The sequence below is a fragment of the Camelus ferus genome, chromosome 4 (assembly GCF_009834535.1).
Source record: "Camelus ferus isolate YT-003-E chromosome 4, BCGSAC_Cfer_1.0, whole genome shotgun sequence".
Classification (NCBI taxonomy): Eukaryota; Metazoa; Chordata; class Mammalia; order Artiodactyla; family Camelidae; genus Camelus; species Camelus ferus.
Window position 1 is genome coordinate 44228469 of NC_045699.1, and position 21017 is coordinate 44249485.

The 21017-nt window shown below is 48.8% G+C and overlaps 1 protein-coding gene across 2 annotated transcripts in view; it reads right to left on the reverse strand.

The window, feature by feature from the left end:
• The window catches only part of PAX5 (paired box 5), a 182001-nt gene that overhangs the window by 140302 nt on the left and 20682 nt on the right, over positions 1-21017 (reverse strand). For both annotated transcript variants that reach the window (XM_006187796.3, XM_014561863.2), the window contains exons 4-5: positions 15309-15373; positions 11813-11941 (exon numbers count right to left, since the gene is read on the reverse strand). In XM_006187796.3, the coding sequence (XP_006187858.1) occupies positions 11813-11941; positions 15309-15373 (194 nt within the window). The remainder of the gene's footprint in view (positions 1-11812; positions 11942-15308; positions 15374-21017) is intronic.

Here is a 21017-nt window from a genome sequence, read left to right on the forward strand (position 1 = left end):
CTGAGCTCAGCTTGGCAGGGATGGGGATGGCAGAACTGAAACAAGAGGTGGGACTGATGCCCCCTGTAGGGGAGAGTTGAGGGCCTTCCCACTGATGCCACCCTATGTGACACTCTGGGAGAGGCAGACCAGGGTGGCAGGTAAGGCTATCGAAGGGGTCCAGCTGCTCAGGGTCCAGGTGCAATACCGCCGCTCTGGAGCTGTATGACCTCGGGCAATGGCCTTGATCTCTCAGAAGCTCTCTAAAATGAGGATGATAAGAGACTTCACCTGGTATAGTGGTGGTTAGTCTTAAATGTGTTAATAATTTAAAAGATACACAGCAAACACTCAATAAGTGCTCACCACTAGAGTTGGGTTCCATTTGAAGCTATGATCCATATACACCTGGAAAATATGCTCAGGTGACCCTTCTGGCAAGTCACTGGTCAGAACTGTATTTCAGAAGTGCCCCTGGGGCTGCTATGTGCAAGGTGGACTGTTTGGAGACATTGGGGACATTGGAGGTGGGGACTCCCAGGAGGCTACAGCAACAGTCCAAGCAGGAGGAGAGGGTGCTCAGGAGCACGGAGAGAAATGAGCAGGTTCTTGAAGAGCTAGGACAGAGATGCAGTGACCTTGAAAAAACACCTGCCATGAGGCTTTAATCTGTGGTCACAGGCAGAGGCACCAACTCTCTGAGCTGTGAGGATGGTAGTCCTGCTTTTGGCTAATTTAAGTTGCCAGGAAAAAATAATAAAGAGCAGCCCCTCCCTCTCCTACAGCACCAAAAAAGATTTCAAAGCATTTTCCAATCTGCTGTTTTATATAGCAGACTGTGAGAGAGATGTTACTTTAATCTCCACAGATGGGAAATGAGCTGGCCAAGGTCACACAGACAACAGAGAAAGATTTTGAATCTAAATCCAATGCCAGTGGTCTTGCTACCACACCACAGAATGTCAGACTGCAAAGAATCCCTAAAATCATCTGTACAAATCTCCACATTTTAACAACAGGAAAACAAGACTCAGAGAGAAGTGACTTGCCCAAGGTCACACAGCCAGCAAGTCAAGGCTTAGAACAGAACTGAAGACTTGACTCCCAAAAGGGTTTGTATCAAGACACCTATACCATGAAGGTGAAGAAGGATGGATTGATCCCCAATAGCAATGGCCCAGACTAAATGCTGGCAGGGAAGTGAGACTCAGGAAAATGGTCAGCCTACCTGGGCACAGCTGCCCCTCACCAAGTTACAAGCATACCAAGCTCACAAATGGCCAGTGCACACTGCCCTGTCACCCCTCTCCTCCCTGACCCTGGACAGCAACTAAGCTGTCTTGGGTCGATGGTGCCACCTGGTGGCTGGTGCTAGGAAGTGCCTGGCCCCCTGGTTGCTTTTCATCATCCTCCTTTCTAGTCTCTCAAGGGGCCATGCCTTTCTCTGTTCCTCTCATAGCTCAGTTCATTTCACTACAAGCGTATCTCCTCTAGCATCTTTTACCCTCCCTTTCTCAATTCTTTCTAAATGAGCTTAGGACATTCTCTTTCTCTCCCTCTCCTCCATTTTAGTCCATTTATTCAAGGAAGGACTAATGCAAATGATAACTTGCACCACTGAAAATGAAAACTGGAAATTTCAAAGTAAAATTACACACACACACACACACACACACACACACACACACAAGGGTGACCAGCCACGAGCATTCTGGAGACACTCAGAAGCCCCTATGGAATCAGAACAAAAATCTCCCTTTTCTCAATTGCCTTTCACACCTGCTTTTCCTCAAAGGCCAGGAGTCAAGACAAATACTTTATTTCATTTTATTTGGTTTCATTCCTAGTCAATAATATTTTCTGGGGGTTTTCCCACCAATGCTATGCCCAGGGTGGGGGTCTTATAAGTCTGTAGGTGACTGAGAGCTGAGCTGAGATGAGGAGACAGGCCTGGGTCCCTAAACACCCACTCCCCAGGCTCCTAGGGAGCACTAGGTAGCTGTTAGTGGCCCTGAAGGAAGCCGGCTGGAGGGAGATCAGACCTAAAACTCCACAGGTATTCCGCTGGAAGTGAAAGGAGCCTCCATAGCTGTGCCTTTCTGTGGGAGCTCAAGCTTAGGAGAGAACCAAGAAGCCCTGCATGCCCCAATCTGCTTCGTATGAGCAGGGACCAGGACCAACATGCTTGCTGGGAGGTCATCACTGAGAACCCAATTGCCAGCCTGCCAGTCATGCTTTACCTGGCTTGTCCTGTATTTAACATGCTTTTGAGTTAGTTACCAACAGTTAAAAATAAGGAAAAAAGACAAATGAACTTGTATATAAAACAGAAATAGACTCACAGACATAGAAAACAAACTTAAGGTTACAAGGGGGGAATAGGGTGGGAAGAGATAAATTAAGAGTTCGAGATTTGCAGATACTGGTTGGTATATATAAAATAGATAAACAAAGTATAGTGTATAGCAAAGGGAACTATATTTGATATTTTGTAGTAGCTTATGGTGAAAAACAATATGAAAACAAATATATGTATGTTCATGTGTATCTGAAGCATTGTGCTATACACCAGAAATTGACACAATTGTAAACTGACTATACTTCAATTTTAAAAAAGAAAATAAATAAAAATAAAGAGATTTTACATATGGCTTTTCTTGGGAAGAAACTTGGGAATTTTCTTGGGAAGAATTTGGAAGGAGGATTTCAAAAGCCCAGTGTGTCTTGTCACTCCCTCTCCAGCTCAAAGGCCTTTCATGGCTCCCACTGCCCTCAGGAGGAAAAAAAAAAAAACAGGAGAAATTGATGGCACCTTTTTTTCAATTAAAACCACTTAACTGGAGTCCCTCTCTGTATGAGTTATAAGCAAGCTCAGAGTTTGCAGCAGCCTGAAGCAGGTATTCTCAAAGTCTAGTCCGTAGACCCCTTGAGCGGTCCCCAAGACACTGTCAAAGGGTCTGTGAGGTCAAAGCTATTTTCATAATAATGCAGAGATGTTACTGGCCTTCCTCACTATGACTCTTTCTCAAGTATTCCAGGGGCTTTAGGATATGTGATCTCACAACAGATTGGATACAGAAGCAGCTATGAGACTCCAGCTGTCTTCTATTAAGCCAGACATTAGAGATTTGCAAAATCATAAAGCAATGTCACTCTTAGTCTTTTGATTCGGAAAATATATTTCTTATTTCAAACAACATATTATTTATGGTACTTATTACTGCTATTTTTAGTTAATTAACAAATATTATAAAATTTTGTCCATGTGAATTAACCTACGTAAATTCAAAAGCTCCTTGGGATCTTTGATCATTTTTAAGAGTTTAAAGAGTTTCCAAGACAGACAGTTTGAGAACCACTTGTCTAAAATAATGCCAAGACGACTTGAGATAGGACCATGAGAAGCTCGGAATCTTGGTACCAAAGAGAACCTTAGGAACTCCTTGATCCCATGTTTTAGATGAGGAAACAGGTCCAGAGAGAGGAAGGGATTTCCTGAAGGTCACCAGCAAGTCAGCCAGAGTGAGGACTGGAACCCAGAGCCCAGGTTCCCTCCTCCCTGGCTCCTGCCTCAGGAGCCTCTGGTAGTTGGGGTGCTGTGAATTCCGTGAACTGCAGTTTGCAGTCAAGGATTAACTATAGTCCAAAGCCAGAGAGGAAGAACCATGAGATGCTCTGCCCCACAGGACAGCATGCATTTGGGGTGGGGAAGAAAGCCAAGTCCACTCCACCTTGAGCTCCAGACGGCCCTGGCAGGGGCCTGCCACCATGGATGTGACTGTCTCCTCTGCTGTCCGCTCAGCTGCTGATCCCACAACTCTCATTCTGCTTGACTCCAGAGCCGACTCACACTCTCCGCCATCACCACCCCCATCCCAGCCCTTTATATCCCCCAGGGCTCTCCCGGACACCAGTGCACAGCCCCGTGGGAAAAGCTGGTAGGGGGAGAGGAGAGGGGGCCTGGGCCAAGCAGGTGTGCAAACAGGCAGGGGTGGGGGAAGGGTGTTTAGTGGTGTTGGCTCTTACTCACTGAATCAAAGTGAAACTCAGGGACCCAGGAACCAGGAGGAACCGAAACCTGACCCCCCCACCCAAGGGACAGACCCTCAGCACCAGGGAAAGGCCCAAGGAGCCCCTCTGATTGACCACCTGGCCTCAAGTCCCCTACTTTACCAAGTAAACCTCTGACACTTGTCTGCCTTGGGCTCAGCTGAGGTGCCGCTGACTGCAAAGCCGGAAGGACAGGAAAGTGGCTAGCCAGGCTGGGAAAACCAGGCCCCTAGCATCACTGCTGCTAAGTGCCCCCTGTGCCTGGACTACCCTGTCCACAAGGGGTGGACTGAATGAATCCAATCTCACTCTTCGTCAGGGCTGCCTACGAGTGAGGCTCCTTGGCCCTGCCCTCCTACCTCCCCTACTTCACCCACCTCCTGCCTGAGAGCTTGACTGCCTCCTTCCCTGACCACACATGTGTGCAGGCATGCACACACACACACAAACACACACACACACACACAGCCCCATCCAGCCTGGTCAGGCAGGGCCCGGCCTCCTGCAGGCTTCAGCTGCCACAGACCAGACTCAACCAGACTTGTTTCTCAGAGTCCACACTAGGACTCTGGAAGCTCAAAGCCTTAAGGGTAGAGAAAAATAGAGCATAAACGCCGTGAGCAAGGTGAGCAGAGGGCAGTCTAAGGACCACTGGCCCAGCAGCCCCACACGATTGTTGCTGTGTAGGAAAGCCCACCCAGTGTCCCAATTTGATTTTTTCCAAAGAAAAGCCATATGTGAAACTGATTTTTTTTTCCCAAGAAAAGCCATATGTGAAATCTCCTTATTTTTAAATGTTGGTGACTAACTCAAAAGCATGTTAAATACAGGACAAGGTGAGTGAAGCATGACTGGCAGGCTGGCAACTGGGTTCTCAGTGATGCCCCCCCAGCAAGCATGTTGGTCCTGGTCCCTGCTCATACAAAAAGAGAACTCAGGGAAGGGACCCCTGCATGGCATCCAGGAAACACCTCGTGGAAGGGCAGGGAGGGGACCTGCCCTGCTGAAGCCCCAGGAGAGATCAAGACAAAGTGATGGTCATTTCCTTATCTCTCTGCACAGCCTGTCTGGTCTCCAAAGCTCCATGCTGGCCCCGGATGAATCCAAGGGCCTCAGCCAGTTGTGAGGGACCAATGGCCCAACACTGAAAATTCCCCTGGGGAGTAGACCAGCTCTGGAAACCAGGCCAGGCTGACAGACCAGCCTCAATGATGGCATTCCACGTGGAAGGCCTTGCCTGGTAAGAGACAGGAGAGCTCAGAGAATGTGCAGGGACTAGATGCACGGAAGGGATGGGGAGGAGAAACAGGCGGCCAAGGAGGGGAGGTCAGGGCTCACAGTCAAGAGTTGAGACCCTGGGGTGATAGGCTGACGGGGCTGGGCCAGGGTTGCTGGTGGCTTTCAACAGTGGAAGCAGCAGATGGGCCGAGGAGAATGGAGGAAAGGAGGGGAGAAAAGAAACTAGGATTTGCCACGTCAAATGGCAGTGGGATACCAAGGATGTTCTGAGCCCATTCTGTCCCTCTAGGTTTTCTGGGTTTTTATTATGTGACCTAGTCCGACCCTTTCTCTTCTCCAGACCTGTTTTCTCCTCTGAATAATGACGAGGGTGACACATCCCAGATGCTCTCCAAGGCCCTTCCAGCTCCAACAGGGGCTGGTGACATCCAAGCTGGTGACCCCAAATCCTCCCAGGGCTCCACTGCCTTGTGTACCCAGGGCCTCATTTTGTGGAAAACTGTGGCTTAACCCTTTTATTCGTCCATCAAGGGGGCTGAAGGTCCGGAAGAAAAGGAAGCAAAGGAAAGCCAGTGGCCCTTCGCTGTGCAGCTGACACCTGGGGGCGCTGTTGTTCAGTCTTGGCGCCCACAGTGGCTGACTGTTAACAAACAGGAAGTCGTGGGGGGCAGAGGAGCCGCTTTCAGCTGCCAAACAGAACTGCGGCTGGAGCCTGCTTGCCCGCAGCCTGTGACTCGCCTCACACCCTCCAGCCCAGCCGCGCTCTCCCTCAGCGGCCATTTACTACCCACCAGGCCCTGGGGCGAAACCGTTTGCCAGAATGGCTTTATTTTATCCTCCCAATAATGCACAACTTGGGCCCCCTATTTTCCACATGGCAAAATGGAGGTTCACAGAGATTAAGTAATTTGCCAAAGTTTTCACCACACAGTCTCAAATCAGTTGGACCCTGGCCTGTGAGCCTGGGTCCTTGCCTCAACACCTCATCTTATCTGGGGGCCTCCAGAGATCTGTGGAATGTTGGTGCCACAAGGGCTGTCTACAACTCCTGACTCAGGAATCCTGAGCTTTTCCATGAATCCCATTCCCTGTTGGGAACTCTGCTGCAGCCTCCTGCCTTCTGTCCCAAGCCCAGGAGCAGCAGATAGGGTCTGAGTGTCCAGTAAAGGAAGAGGGTCCTAAGAGAGGAAAGCCAGGGCCTGCCCAAGGTCAGAGGAGCCCTGGGGACCTGTGTGGTCTATGAGCTTCTGAAACCCCTTCCCTCCCCCAAGATGGCCTCCAGGGATGTCTGCAGGGCAGGGCTGAGCTGGGGCTGCCGGCCTAGAAGGGGAGAGGGCAGCTGGTAAGAGAAAAAGCAAGAGCAAATACAAAAAGGAAGAGGGTGAGTGGGTGAGAGTGTGTGTGTGAGTGAGTGTGTATGTGTGCTCATGAGAGAGCGAGAGAGAGCGAGAGAGCGAGAGCGAGAGAGAGCGAGAGAGAGCGAGAGAGAGAGCGAGAGAGAGAGCGAGAGAGAGCGAGAGAGAGAGAGAGAGAGAGAGAGAGAGAGAGAGAGAGAGAGAGAGAGAGAGAGAGAGAGAGAGAGAGAGAGAGAGAGAGAGAGAGAGAGAGAGAGAGAGAGAGAGAGAGAGAGAGAGAGAGAGAGGGAGAGAGAGAGAATGAGAAAAAGAGTGAGAGCTGGACCAAAAGACAGAAGCAGACACAGAGGAAGTCTCGGTAAACAGGACACAAACAGAGGCAGACAGCGCTGGAAGAGGTGCACCCCCAAACAAAAGACACAAGGAGAGACAAAGGCAGAGAGGAGACAGGCGCCCCCAGGAAGTGGGATGGACATAGTCATGACAGATCCCCTAAATACTCCCAAACCTCCCCGTGAAGGAGGGTCTTGCTGGACTTGGCATCCTTTGAAAAGGACAGGCCACCTCCGGGTTTTGGCTGCCCTTCCTGGGCCCTCTTCAGGCAGAGGGCAGTCCAGAACCCAGAAATTCCACCTGCAATGTGTCCTCCACCGCCCAAAAAGAAGCTTCTGGCCCCCACAGTCCACACTGGTGCTGGATTGGCCGCCTTTCTGAGCTACTGAAAGGGATTCGCACTCGGCTGACCTCTGTGTGTTCAGGGCCTTTCAAACTGGGGGAATGAGAGGAGGGGGAGGTCGAGGAGACCTGAATGGGGGCCCTGGAGATGGCGGAAGGAGGCCCCATCAGAGATCAAAGGCCCAGGAAGGAACAGAGGGTCTGGGGCTGCCCTTTCACCCATGGCCGCTATTCAAGGCTCTGCCTGCTCTGCCAAGTCCAGCCCCGCCACCACCGCCTCTGGGCCTTCCGGGGAGGGAGGTACTGCCTCGGGCTCTGTCCCTGCAGCCCAGCAGGATTCCTTAGGCCCAGGCCCCAACTTTCTCCACAAAAGCTCTCAGCACAGTTCAACCAAGAGATGAAGCTTTGTCTCACACCTGGGTAGACCCTGGCCTGACTCTCAGCCATCCACAAGCCTCCAAGCAACTTTGTGCACCAGTCCTACACCAAAGGGCCAGGCTGGGGATAGAAACACAGGTGATGTGGCCCCGTCCAGCCAAGTCCACATGGATGGTGCACTCAGAGTCAGACAGCAGGAGGGAAAACAAGGAGGCAGAACCACTTCCAGATGCAAGGCAGTGACAGAAGCACTTGACACCTAGATTGTAACAGACCTCAGAAGCCACCGAGTCCAAACCAGAATGCCTGCTTTGGCTCCTCTGCCCCTCGTTTGTCCAGTTCCTGCTCATACCTCCAAAGACAGGGAGCTCACTACCTTTCCAAGCTGACACTTCTAACCTTGGCCCAGCCTGGCTGTTGTCTAAAAGCTGTTCCTTGCACTGAGCTGTGATCTACCTCCCTGCAGTTTCCTTTAACCAGCTCCATCTCTGCCCTCAGAGGCCCCAGGGACCTTATATGCTGCCTCAGCCACAGAACCGTTCATCTGAGATTTGGACACAGTGGCTGGTCTTGGATGCAAATGTTGGGGGGAGAATCCTAGAATTTCTAGCCTAAAAAGGCCCTTGGCAATCCATTGATTTGACAGTGTCCTAACTTGTTTGTTTTTGTTACAGAGTTCTACTCAAATAGAGCTTTCCATGGAAGCCAAAAATACCAACAGAAACACTCCTGGTTGAGGAGACTAGAGATCCCCAACCCCGCCTCCCCACCATCCTCACTAATTTTGAATCTTCTACAGGCATGTGACCAATCTATTCCACCAAGGAGCATTTATTGAGCACCTACTATGTGCCAAGCACTTGTATTCAAGCCATGTTATCTAATACTGTAGGCACTGGGCACATATGGCTTTTGAGCCCTTGAAATGTGCAACAGAGGAACTAAATTTTTAATTTTATTTGATTTTAATTCATTTAAGTTTAAAAATAAGCCTTGTAAAGTATTTTTTTCCTTGATAATGTGCAACTTCCTATGAGGACCCTTCCCAGATCTTTTTGGTCAATGTCAGCCCCTCCCTGTCCTGCCCTCCAGCTCTGGTATCATCCTCCCATCACAGCATCACCCCACATCACCCCACACACTGGCCATCAGAGGGGCTTTGGGCTTGCCAGTCTTGCCCACTGGCCTGAGGTCTAGAGAGCAGGTCCTCTGTGATGGAACTCTCCCACCAGCCACCCCTGCCCTGAGGCCTGGGCAGGAGCATGGCACCAGGAAATGCCCACAGGGTAAAACCCAAGTCCAAATGCGAGATGACTTTGAACCAGGGCTGAGCAAGCAGCTCCACCCTGCAGAGCCTCAGTCACCTCATCTGAAAAATGAGGAGGAGGACCCTCTGCCATCTTCCTCTTGGCCCTCTATTGACTCTCTTGCCCCATGGCCCTTCCCTCAGGCTGCCGAGAATAACAGTGCCACAGTCTGCAGCCTCAGTAGGCCAGACCCCCGGTGCACCCAGCACTCTCTGCGTTTCCCCAGTGGCTGGTTCCTATGTTCTCACCACACTTTTGGCAGCATCCCACCTGCTGACCATGCCCTTCTGCTTGAAACTCTCCTCACACCGTCCTCAGGTTCTGTCCAGCCCCAGGCTGCTCCACCTCCAAAGCATCTCTCTGGAGGGGCTGAGAGACAGCAGGTGGCCGGACAATGCTGGGGAACTGAGGCCTCAGGGGCTCTCTCCCCTCCTCCCCACCCCAGGCCACACCAGCTCTGTGGCTTTGCCAACATGGAACTCCCCGAGGCCTTGCTTTCCTCCTCTATAAAAAGGGAGTGGCAATGTCTGCCTCTTCAACTCCCCTTGAAGCCAGTGAAAAGATGCTGGGAGATTCAGAGGGAGGATGGGAAAGGGCAGTAGGAAGCACCACACTATATTCCTCTCAGGCAGCTTGCTGATGTGAGTGAGGGCACTTCTGCCCACCTCTCTGCCCAACCATATCCAGTCTCGGTGATGCAGGGCAGAGGAGAGAACGGGCCCTCTGGTTGCTGCTTGAGTCTCCCAGTCATCCCAGTCCTGGAAGCTTCCAAGACCAACACATCATTCTCCCTTAGCCCCAGACCACAGACTAGATCACGTCCCAAGTCTTGCTGGGGATCAGGGCTCAATTATAAATTCCAAGACTGAAAGGATCTCAAAGATCATCCAATCCTGCATCTGATTCTTGATACTCTTATAAAGCAGCCCAGCAAATGGCCACCTCAGCTCTACTAACATACCTCTAGTGACGGAGCACTCACTACCTCCAAGGCAGTCCCTCTTTGCCCTAGACCACTCCCATGTTTACAACGTTATTTTTCACTCTTATCTGAACTCTCCTCTGCATCTGCCACACACTGACCTTTGAGGCCACACAGCAAAGTCTCATTCCTCTTGCCTTCCATGTCAGCCCTCCAAATATTTGAAGGCAACAATCTGGTCTTGCTCATTCTTCTCTGCTTAGTACCAAAACGTCCCTAGAGCCTTGAGGTGTTCTCCAGATACCTCTCCATCCAGGTTATACCCATCTGGACATATCCCAGTTTGTGACTGTCCCTCTTAAAGGTCAATACCCCGAGTGGGCCACAGTCCTCAGGAAGGATCTGCCCGGCACCGAGCAGTCTAGACGAACACCACCCGCATTCTGACCTCTCTGCAGCTTGAGAGGATAAACCGTGACCACTGATCAGAGACTGAAGGCCAATACAGCACTCCACAAACACGGTAACACAGTCCCCCCAATTCAGGACCCATCTGTGTGATGGTACACATCACACTTGATTTTTTTTTTTTCTTTCTTCAAAACACTCTGCCTGGATCCCTCAACCTCTGGGGGAGCCTCACATACCTGTCCCTCCACATGATCAAACACAGCGGAGCCCAGCTTGGGCACATCTGCTGTGAGTCCAGGTGACACTGGGAGAAAAGATGACAGCGTCAATCCCATAAAGCAACAGTGATGGTAGGCCCATGCCTCCTGCAGTAACTCAGCACAGCAACCCACCGAGTTAAAGACTTCTGACATCTGCTCCGAGTGTCAGGAGCAGGGGAAAGAGGTGAGGCAGGTTCCAAAAGCTGTGAATCATCCCCCACGGACCCCCCACACCTCCAAACAGAGGCCATGGGCCCAGCTCCTGCACTGCCTGGAACACACAGACCTCAGGCCAATCCACCACTGGGCTGACTCAATTTTCTAGTTAGAGATCTTAAATACTTAGGCATGTGTTCACAAGAACATACGTCCCTTACAGGGAGCCGAGAAAGGGAATTGTGCCGAGGAAGAGAATAACTGAATCAAGATTTCTGTCACGCTGCTCTCAGGCCCTCGACCACGGCCCCTTTTTTTTCTTTTCCTGATAAAGGTTTTACAGACTCCCAGGGGGTCATTCTCCTCTCAAACCCATTAACGTCAACTAGCGCTGGCAGCGTGTCCAGGGAAGGAGACCCAGGTTAAGGCGGGCCCATGTCCAGGACAGAGGCGGCCAGCCCCCGAGGCCTGGGGGGCACGCTGAGGGCTGAGAAAAACCAACATGGAAGATGGTCATCTGTGTTATCCCCGGCAGGCCCCTGCACCCCCTCCTTCCAGGCTCAAGGCAGAGATGAGATGATAAAGAACTTCCTCAATCCCCTCCATCCCCACATTGAAGGCCTCTGGGAAGGGGTGTGCTCAGCTCCTCAGAGAACCCACTTGAGGACCCCTCTACCCCAAGTGTGCCCCTCACTCGGCCCAGGCCCTCTCTTTCCTCAGATCCCCCCCAGAAGGGGACACTGCTGCTGAGCTCCTACCCTCCACACCCTGCCCTCAGGCATCACATCTGCACGGGCAATGGCTTCTTAGAGGCCGCAAAGCACGGGCCACAAGGGCTCTGTCAGGCCTACCTTTCTCCTCCAAAGGACTGAAGTTGGGAGGGGCCAGCGAGAGGTCCAGTCCCAGCGGGGGCCCTGCCTGCCTCTCCCAGAGGGCTCAGCCCCTTCGCCGTGGTCACCGAAGGGCCTGGGCCTGGCGCCCCCGGGGCTTCGCGGGTGCTTGCGCCCCTGACTGAGCGCCCCGCCCGCCCGGAGCCAGATCCCGTCGGGTCTCGGAAAGGGCCGCGAGGGAATCTCTTACCTTCATCTCTCTTGCGCTTGTTGGTGTCGGCACTGGGGGATGTGATGCCCAGGATGCCACTGATGGAGTACGAGGAGCCGGCCGAGTCCGTGCTCACCGAGGACACCTGCGTCACGGAGCCCGTGGACACTGCGCAGAGGGAGAGGGCGGTCAGGGCCCGGCAGGGGGCTGGGGGCGGCGCCGGCGAGGAGAGAGCCCGGGCCCCAGCCAGCCGCCGAAACCAAGGCACTCCCCCTACGCGGGACCGGCCGGAGCGACGCGGGGCCGGAGCGACGCGGAGAGCGCGGGGACAGGGCGGGTGTGTGCTGAGGCCACTCGCCCTATGGCAGTGCCCACCCCTGGGCGATGAGAGCGGCCCTGGGGCCACTTACCCAGGTTCTCTGGGGAGGTGAGGGGGAGGATGGGCAGCAAAGAGAACTGTCGGTGCAGGAGACACGGGACATTGTACGAAGCGCACTCTCTCAAACCCCATCCTGTCCACGCAGGAGGCACGCGGATGGAGCAAAGAAAGAGGGGAGCTGGGCTCCACCACCTGCCGGTGCTAAAAAAAGACCTACTCATCAGGCAGGCTCACTCCTCACTTACACACCCACCCATCCACGCAGACCTAAGTATCCTGCACACTCATACACACAGCCAACACAACGCCAAATGGCAGACTGTTTCTTTTACATTTCCTCAATGTCTTTTTCCCCTTCCAGTTTACCTGGATTTTAATATTTAATATTAATTCTATAATATTGATATAATACATAATGTACTGTGTACTATATAATATATATTGATATATATAATAATGATAACGTTTTCTGAGAACTTACTCTGAACTAAGGCATTCGGGCTTTATCTCATTGGATTCTGAGAACAAGCTTGTAAGGTAGATTATGTGGTTATCCCATTGGAAAGGTAAGAAACCCAAGGCTCAGAGAAGGTAAGTGACTTGCCCAAGGTCACACAGCTAATAAGAGGCAGATTGGTGACTGGAACCCAAGAACCAACGTCTTAACCCCTATACCAATCTCTTCCTCACTAATTAATAATGAAAACAGTAATATGCTTCACATTAATACAATGCTTTTCATGCAATGCTTGCAGTAACCTCAAGTGCTATTACTCATCCCCATGTATCAAATGAGGACCACAAGGCAAAGTGATTTGCTCAAAATCATCTAGCTAATAAGCAGTAGCATCAGGACTCTGCCCTGGGTCTACTGACTTAAAGTCTAGATTTCTTCTGTCCAGAAATGTGGACCAGATCTCTAAGATCCTAAGACTAAGAATGGAGAAGGGGAGGTTTGTGCAAGTTTCACACTAACTCCTGGCCCCAGAGTCCCAAGGGGGAGACCATTCGATCATCAGAGTCCTCTTGAGCTGTGCAGCTGAATTTCCATTTCTGGGCTGTGGGATTTCTTTGTTGGTTCATTAAAACCTACAGACCCATTTCAGACACATTTCCTTCGGCTATAACTATTGACTCTAAAGTGTAGGAAATTACTAGAAATGGTGGTGATGGCTTGAGAAGCTATTTGTTGCTTTCCTTGGAGCACATCCAGCTCTTGTTCCTATGGACCTAAAGGGAGCAGGGCCTTTCTTCTTATATTTGAGTTTGATTTTAGATCTTCCTTAGGAGACACAGAAGTAGAAATCGTTAACTTCTCTTTTCCTTCACCAGAAGCTGCTCAAAATAGATTTATGCAAATCTCACAACCTTTTTTGTATTAAGGTGCAAAGCACAGAGGAAGAAAGAGGATCACACGTCATTTGGTACTTTAAACAACAACCACCATGTATAACCAAAGTTCACCATGTTGCTGACAGAGATGGTATCATTTGTTCCAATATTTTGCGATCACACTCAGCTCAAAAGACAAGGTTCCAATTCTGGCTCCACCACTTACTGGTCATGTGACCTTGGACTAGTTATTTAATCCCTCTAAACTTTGATTTCCTCACTTCTCAATAAGTTTATAAACTATAAGGGCCTGAACACATATAAGATATGGTTTTATACAAATTTCTGAGACAAGGCATTCTGCTAAGCCGACAAGTGGAATTATTCCTCTAACCCGACTGAAAGAATATTTTCAGTTACTCTTAGTTTGATATTCAGTGCTACATGACCTGAAATGGTTACAGCTGCGAGTGAAATCCCAGCCATGAACACTTCTCAGAAACCTTCCCCAACCCTCTTCACCCCAGCTCAACAGAGCTGGTCCTCCCCTCCCTTCTGCTCCCACAGCACCCTGTACTTTCTTCTGGAGCCTTATGTCAGTGTTTTGCAAACTTCTCTTGGTTACATTTCCCCATTAGACTGAGAAGCCCTCGAGAATGGGGATTTTGTCCTGCCTTCTTTATAGTCTCTAACACCGTGGGCTGCATAGCAGGGGCTTAGAAAATACCTTTAGAAGAGATTACCAAATGAAGAATTATTTTATAGAAGGGAGAAATTCTGTCTTACCTTTATCCAGAGAGGCAACCATGAAGAATCAGAGACCTCAGAGGGTACTTGGTTTGTGCCCCTCAGTCCACAAATGGGGACACTGAAGCTCAGAGAGGTGAAGGGACATTCACAGTTTACTAGGTGAATTAATGACAAAGCTGGAACTATAAGCCAGGCCTCTGCCTGTCCCCTATCACCATGGGGAGTTCAAGTTTTCAGGTAAAGAAGGAGAAAAAAGGGTGTAATTAAGGTGTGATTAAGCGGAATTGACAGGGACTATGGCAGCCAGAACTCGCTGAATGGTGGCCTGCTTTCTGATAATAGAATAAACTTCCCCTCAACTAACCAGAGGTGTTTCCTTTATTCCAAATGGAGAAATAATATGCCTTGAGTAGACATATGTTACTTTCATCTCACAATCTTTGCAGGGAAGGCAAGGGAAACTTCTGAACTCCTAAGTAGTAGGAAATATGACTCCCATCCTTAGGAGTCCTGCTTGATCTCAGACTTCACCCATGAGTGTCAGAAACCCCACTGGTAGCCCTTGACAGTTCACGGAGCACATGAGATCGAAGCAAGAGAGAGAGAGAGAGAAAGTTTGGGAAGTTTTGCCACATCTTCACTCAAGACTGCAAGTGCACAAAGAATTGTAGAAGGGCTGGTTGATAGAAGAAAAAAACACATTCAAAACTACTTACTGACTAATGATGCAGAAAATGTTATGAATAAGTATCCCTTTCTTGATTTATTACTTTAATTATCTGACATTCTATAGACCCCCATTAGTGAATTTTTTTTTTTTTTTTGGCTTAGATTTCAATTTTCTGTCTTCATGGTGAAAGCTATTTATCATAATAATCAGTAAAATTCAAAACCTTTTAGCAGTATTTATAAAATTCATTTACCAGGTTCAGCCCTTGGAGAATGACAAAGAAGGTGCATTAGTACGTGTGCCAAAGTGTTTTATGCAGAATTATCTGTCCATAAGAATGATTAAAAGTTCTTTAGAGTATTTGGAGCCCATTAGATTTTTAAATTTTTTTAAAAAGTTCTTACCTATGCTGTGACTGGAAGCTGGGACCGGCTGGTTGGGTGGCTGCTGTACTTTTGTCCGGATGATCCTGTGGGCAGTTGGGAAAAAAATAAATGGCTATTTACCATCATGGAGGAGAAGAGATCTAAACTAGCTATGCATGGACAACAGAAAACCCATACCAAGCTGGGTCCTGGGTCAAGCGGGGGCAGGGATCAGGGGAGATTATGAACCCAGGTTGGGAGTTGGGAGTTTGGAAGAATTACAGAGTAGTCCCAACTCAGCCCCTACCTCCCTGGGTGTCTTTGGGTAAACTGCACCCCTCTCTGGGCCACAAGTGCCTCTTCTGTAGAAAGAGATTGATGTGTTAATATTACAAATAGGCATCCTGTTCTTGGGAGTGGCTCCAGCTCCATAAGGAACTCACTAAGTTAGAAAGTTCCTTCCCTTCCCTAGACCTCAGCCTCCCATCTGTGGAAAGAAGGCACTAAACCAGGTGACCTCCCTGTCCTCTGGTAGCTCTCACATTCTGGTTCCTCTGCCTTAGAGAGCCACCAGAAGAACATCCCCGCCAGTCAGAAATTACTGAGGGGCAGGGGGAAGGGATGTTTATGTTGCTATGGAACTAGAAAGGGTTAAAGTGCTTGGAGGAGAGGCCTGGCTTGGCTTTGCCAGGAGAAAGCCCAAATTACACAAAGCCTCCATGGAAGGGCTCCCTGGGGCTGGGAGCCAGGGTGTCCTGGCCTGTTTTCCCAGAGACATTGCTCCAGTTCTAATATGAACTTGATTGTGACCCTGGGCAAGTCCATTCCATTGTGGGCCTCAATACAATGAGTGAGTTGGAACAGACCACTCTTTGCTTACTTTAAGTAAGTGAATCCTTTTGGGGGAGAAAGGAAGGAAACAAGGAAGGAAGGAAGGAAGGAAGAAAAGGAGGGAGGGAGGGAGGGAGGAAGGAATCTTATGAAAAAGCCCAGTGTATAAAAAAGATAATCGCGGCACTGCCTTCCCTCTGCTACCTGGCAGCACTGACGTCCTTCTGCAGAACCTTGGGCTCTGAGAAGTTTCATTTGTAAATTTTCAGCTGGGACAGCACACGAGGCCTCCATGAGACCCCAAGCCTGATGCATCGTAGAGCTGCTGACCAGGGTTGGGGCAAAAGTCCCTCTGCGGTCTGCAAGAAAGTTCCTTCCCTGGCATTTGAGAGAAGGGTGAGTGATAATAAAATGTGCCACTTCTTTGGAAAAGTTCTATTCCAGCCTCCAACTATAACCTTTTGAAAGAACATTTATTAGAGTTTTTCCTAATTATAAAAGGACTTTGTGCTCATTGTAGACTATTTGAACAACAAGTATAAAGAAGACGTCTAAAACCACATTTTGGTATATTTCTTTTATGCTAGCATTCCTGTGCATATTTGGAAATAGCCATTTTCTCTTAACAAAATCAAGATTAAACTATGTATACAGTTTTGTGTCCTGCTTTTTTCACTCAGCATTATGTAAGAAGCTTTTTCACATTCCAGACCATTCTTTAGGGAAGTTCATTTCAAGCTGCACTGGTCTCCAGCTTGTGCACACAAAAAGGAAGAACAGAAGTGGCAGGTGCCTCCCCTGAGCCTCACTGGGCCATGGCCTCTGCCCTCGGTGATCTCACAGCTCAGGGCTGGGCACTTAGTGTCCTCAGCTGACAGCCTGGAATGAACAGTTCTGTTCACACTGCAGCCCCCCACAGGCCCTCTGGAGCCCAGGCCACTTGAGCTCAGCAAAGGGCTTTTTGCCCCTTTCTGATGAGTCAGCATACGAGTGTTGCCTGAAATACACTCCGAGTGTTTGTTTTCTCCAATATTCAAACCACTTATTTTAACTAAGCAAACATGGTGCGTTCTGCCAAAGACCCGGGAGTGAGGCAGTCTTTTTGACTACCTGGAATTAAGCCAGCATCTGACATAATTTTTGGATTTTTGTGTATGTCACCTTCTCTGTGCATAGATGATGTGTGTCTACAGAGATATAGCTAGATGTGTGAATATATGGACAAACCAGATATAAACATGATTCACCTATGTTATGGTTTACATATATACAAACGTATGGTAAAACAGATCATAACTATTTCCTGTTGAAGTCCCACATAAATTCCTAACTTTTTGAAACATTGTCTTGCCATTAACTTTGTACATAAGCAAAGCAAAGAAAATTATGTTTTCCTTATTTTTCTTTAAAATATTTCTAAATCATTGGTAAAACATTATCAATTGTTATAAATCATTGAGAGGCAGTTGCAGTGGAGTGAACAGGCTCCAGAACCAGACTTCTGGAGTTTGAATCCCAGTTTTGCAATTTGCTAGCTATGTGACCTTAGGTAAGGACCTTCCTCAATTTCTTCATCTGCAAAATGAGACTAAGACTCATTCCCACCTCCTAGGGTTATTAGGAGGATTAAATTAATTAAGTACTTAGAACAGTGGCTGCTGCATAGTAAATTCTCGGTGAATGTTAGCCACTGTTATCTTCACTGGTGTCTTCATAAAGATTAATGACAAGCTTCAACCTTAAAAGGTTCATATTTTCTACGAATGCTTCAAAAACACATAGGATCCCCTTGGGAGCTGAGGAGGGGAAGGTAGTCATCCACACCCTATTTTAAGGCTGAAATGGGACTTTCCTTATGAGGGAGACCTGAATTGTAGGGAAACCTTCAGAGCTGTCCCCAGAGAGAGAGATTTTGCCCACCTGCTTACAGCAGCTGCCAAGAAAAGAACAAAGAGCATCATCTTCCATTGAGAAGAAATGGGAGTGGGAAGAACAGGACTGTAATTAAATCATAGCAATTCTAAAAAAATTTAAAAATTAAAAAATTAGCAAGCAATCATCAGGCTTTGTCACAATTAGAGCCATGCTCCAGACATTTTCTAAACCAGAGACAGTTGGGGCTAATTGGCAGTCAGCATTCAGAGGTACAGCCTTTACTTTGCTGAGCATGAGCAGGACCCTGGATGCCATATAAACATCCTAGGTGGTCCATTGGAGAAGGAAGCTCAGCAATCAACAAATTCTTACGAATGAAGAAACTAAAGCCCAGAGTGCTCAAGTGACTTGCCCCAGGTCACACAGCAAAGTCAGCTCCCAGGCCTGAGTACTATTCTTTGAGCCACATGCAAAGGAAGTTGTCCCTCTGCTAAAGACTTCCTATATGAGGCATAAAGTCTATTTGGATTCAAAATCCATCTAGAATCTGAAGATTCAAAGTCTGAGGAACTTTAGATATTGCAGGTATTTGTAAGGATCCCATTTCAGCATCCCCCCACTGCTTTGAAGGGCTAGGTCTTCTCACTATCACTCCCACCCCCACTCCACCCCCACATATGCAAAATTACATTGGAAGGGAAAATCATGGTACCTTAAAAAAAAAGAAATGAAGCCATAGGGCTGAAGAAATACCCATGTCTACCACACTCACCAAATTGCTATCGGTGCACTAAGAATCTTGGGCCATTCGCTATGCTAAGAATCCAAAAACCAGCGGTCCAATTAGGCCAAGCTGGGAAAGACAAGCTGGGTGACACTCAGGCCTGCGACTGATGCGGAAAAGAAAGAGGGAAGGGATAAACAATGCCGGAAGGCTTGCTGCCCAAGTTAGGATAAAGAACAGAGTTTAGCAGTGGTCATCCCCAGGCCACATTCATCCCTGGATAAGTTTTGTTTGGCCTGTACAGTATATTTATCTTCATTTGAATTAGTTGCCAATAGAGGTAAGTTGGGAACTTTCACATAAATACATAGATTTCTAGGTTCTCTTGAAAGATCAGAACACACAGCAATACTGGCCCCACATTCTCACAAGACAACCACGGGCTGGACTTAAAAAGGGCTGCCCCTCTAAGCTGGGAATGTCACTCAAGTTTCCCCACCACTTGGTCCCTTGTTTAGAGCTGCAGGACTGGAACAGACGAAGGAAGACTCGTTCCACCTGGAGTGGGGGTCAGCTCTAGGACAGTCACCTCCAACTGACACTCAGGCTGGATTCAAAGAATCCCTCGTGCAGGTTGTGCACGTATTTGTCCTTAAGAAGCCACATAAACATGATGGTTTGTGTCCCAGGAAATCTCCCACAAGCCTAGCAGAACTGGTTCAATGTTGCTTCACCCCATGTCAGTCATGGTTTCCCAGGCAAGTCCCCTAGAAGGCAGCAGGAAGGTACACACTTCTAGGGGTGGAGGGTAGAGAAGACGCAGTGGCCACCAGCACAGCTGCAGATCCAGCTACCATTCCCTCTCTAGCTGCTGGACATAGTGAAGTAGTGAGAAATTGCCTCACAGTGACACATGGGCTGGGAGAGGGAGCTATGGACCCTTTTACACAATGACATTTGCAAGACAGTTATTTAGAAGCTGCATCTGTTTGAGTGCAGTGGGATCTTCACCTTTATATGGAAAACAAAACTATGCTGGGAAGGCTCAGGCTTTTGGGGGGTGGGGGAGGCAGCAACATGAGGCTGTCCCACATGTAGTTTATTTGCATTGCATGGTCTGTTGCTAGAGACACCAAAGAACTCTCACTGAAGAATGTGGTGGGGAGCCAGAGAGTGCTCCTGGGAGAAGCCCCAGAGAGGAGCACAGGAAAGGGCTATGGATCACAGGAAGCCCGCAGATAGGCGGCAAAACATACAGGCTGCGAGGCTCGGGAATGGAGTGGGAATGCAGGCGGGATGACTGCGTCTCCCTGCCTCTTTCCTCACTGATCCTCAGTTCTGTCCTGGCAGAGTCCTGGGGGAGTGGTAGAAAGAGATGGCCCTTCTCTACCCATCAGGACACCTGCTCTAATCCCATCTCTGCTCAAAATCACCATTCCTCTGCACTCCCCATCTGAGCCTTTGTTTCTACACCTGTCACAGGAGAGAGGTAAGCCTTGAGGGCTACAGGAGACCCCAGATGTGGAAGCACCTTGGAGGCGCAGCCAGTGGGGCCACCAGGCCACCATTATGGAGTGGGACACCCAGGAGGCCCCTGAAGCTACAATTAGCAGTCTGACCCCCCCACAGCACAGTTCCAGGCACAAAGCATCAACTGAGCCATGACTTCCCCAGACATTCATTCAGGTGCCCCCTTCACAGCCTTAACCACATGTCTAATCACTGTGTTCTGTTTGCCTCATACATTTCTTTCAAGTAACTTACTTTTTGGCTTAAATAGACTTATTTTATAAGGCAATATTAGTTCTTCACTCTAAATGGGGGAAGAAGTTCATAAAGTTCACACTCACTGGTGTAATGTGCTCATTATAGTTTTCTAAAGTCCATTCAGGGGAGGGTATAGCTCAAGTGGTAGAGTGCTTGCTTAGCATGCATGAGGTCCTCGGTTCAATCCCCAATACCTCCTCTAAAAATAAATAAACCTAGTTATCTCCCCCTGCCAAAATAAACTAATTAAATAATAAATAAAACAGAAAGCTAAAGTTCATTCAAATAAATTCATCACAAAACAGTTTTCCTCCTTGTATGACAGAAGGTAGAAGCCAGGGGCCCTGCAAATGAGTTATGCTTGTCCTGCAAGGCTTTTTTTTCATTGACATTAGTTGCCACTGCTTAAAGACAGAGATTTCATAGACACAAACACACACATACATGCACACACAAGCCCTAGTTTCTGGCTTGTCTTTAAGAATGGAAAAAATCTGGCTAACCGCAGGCCCACAGTCCTGGCACATTTGGCTGGAACTGGAAAGCAGCTG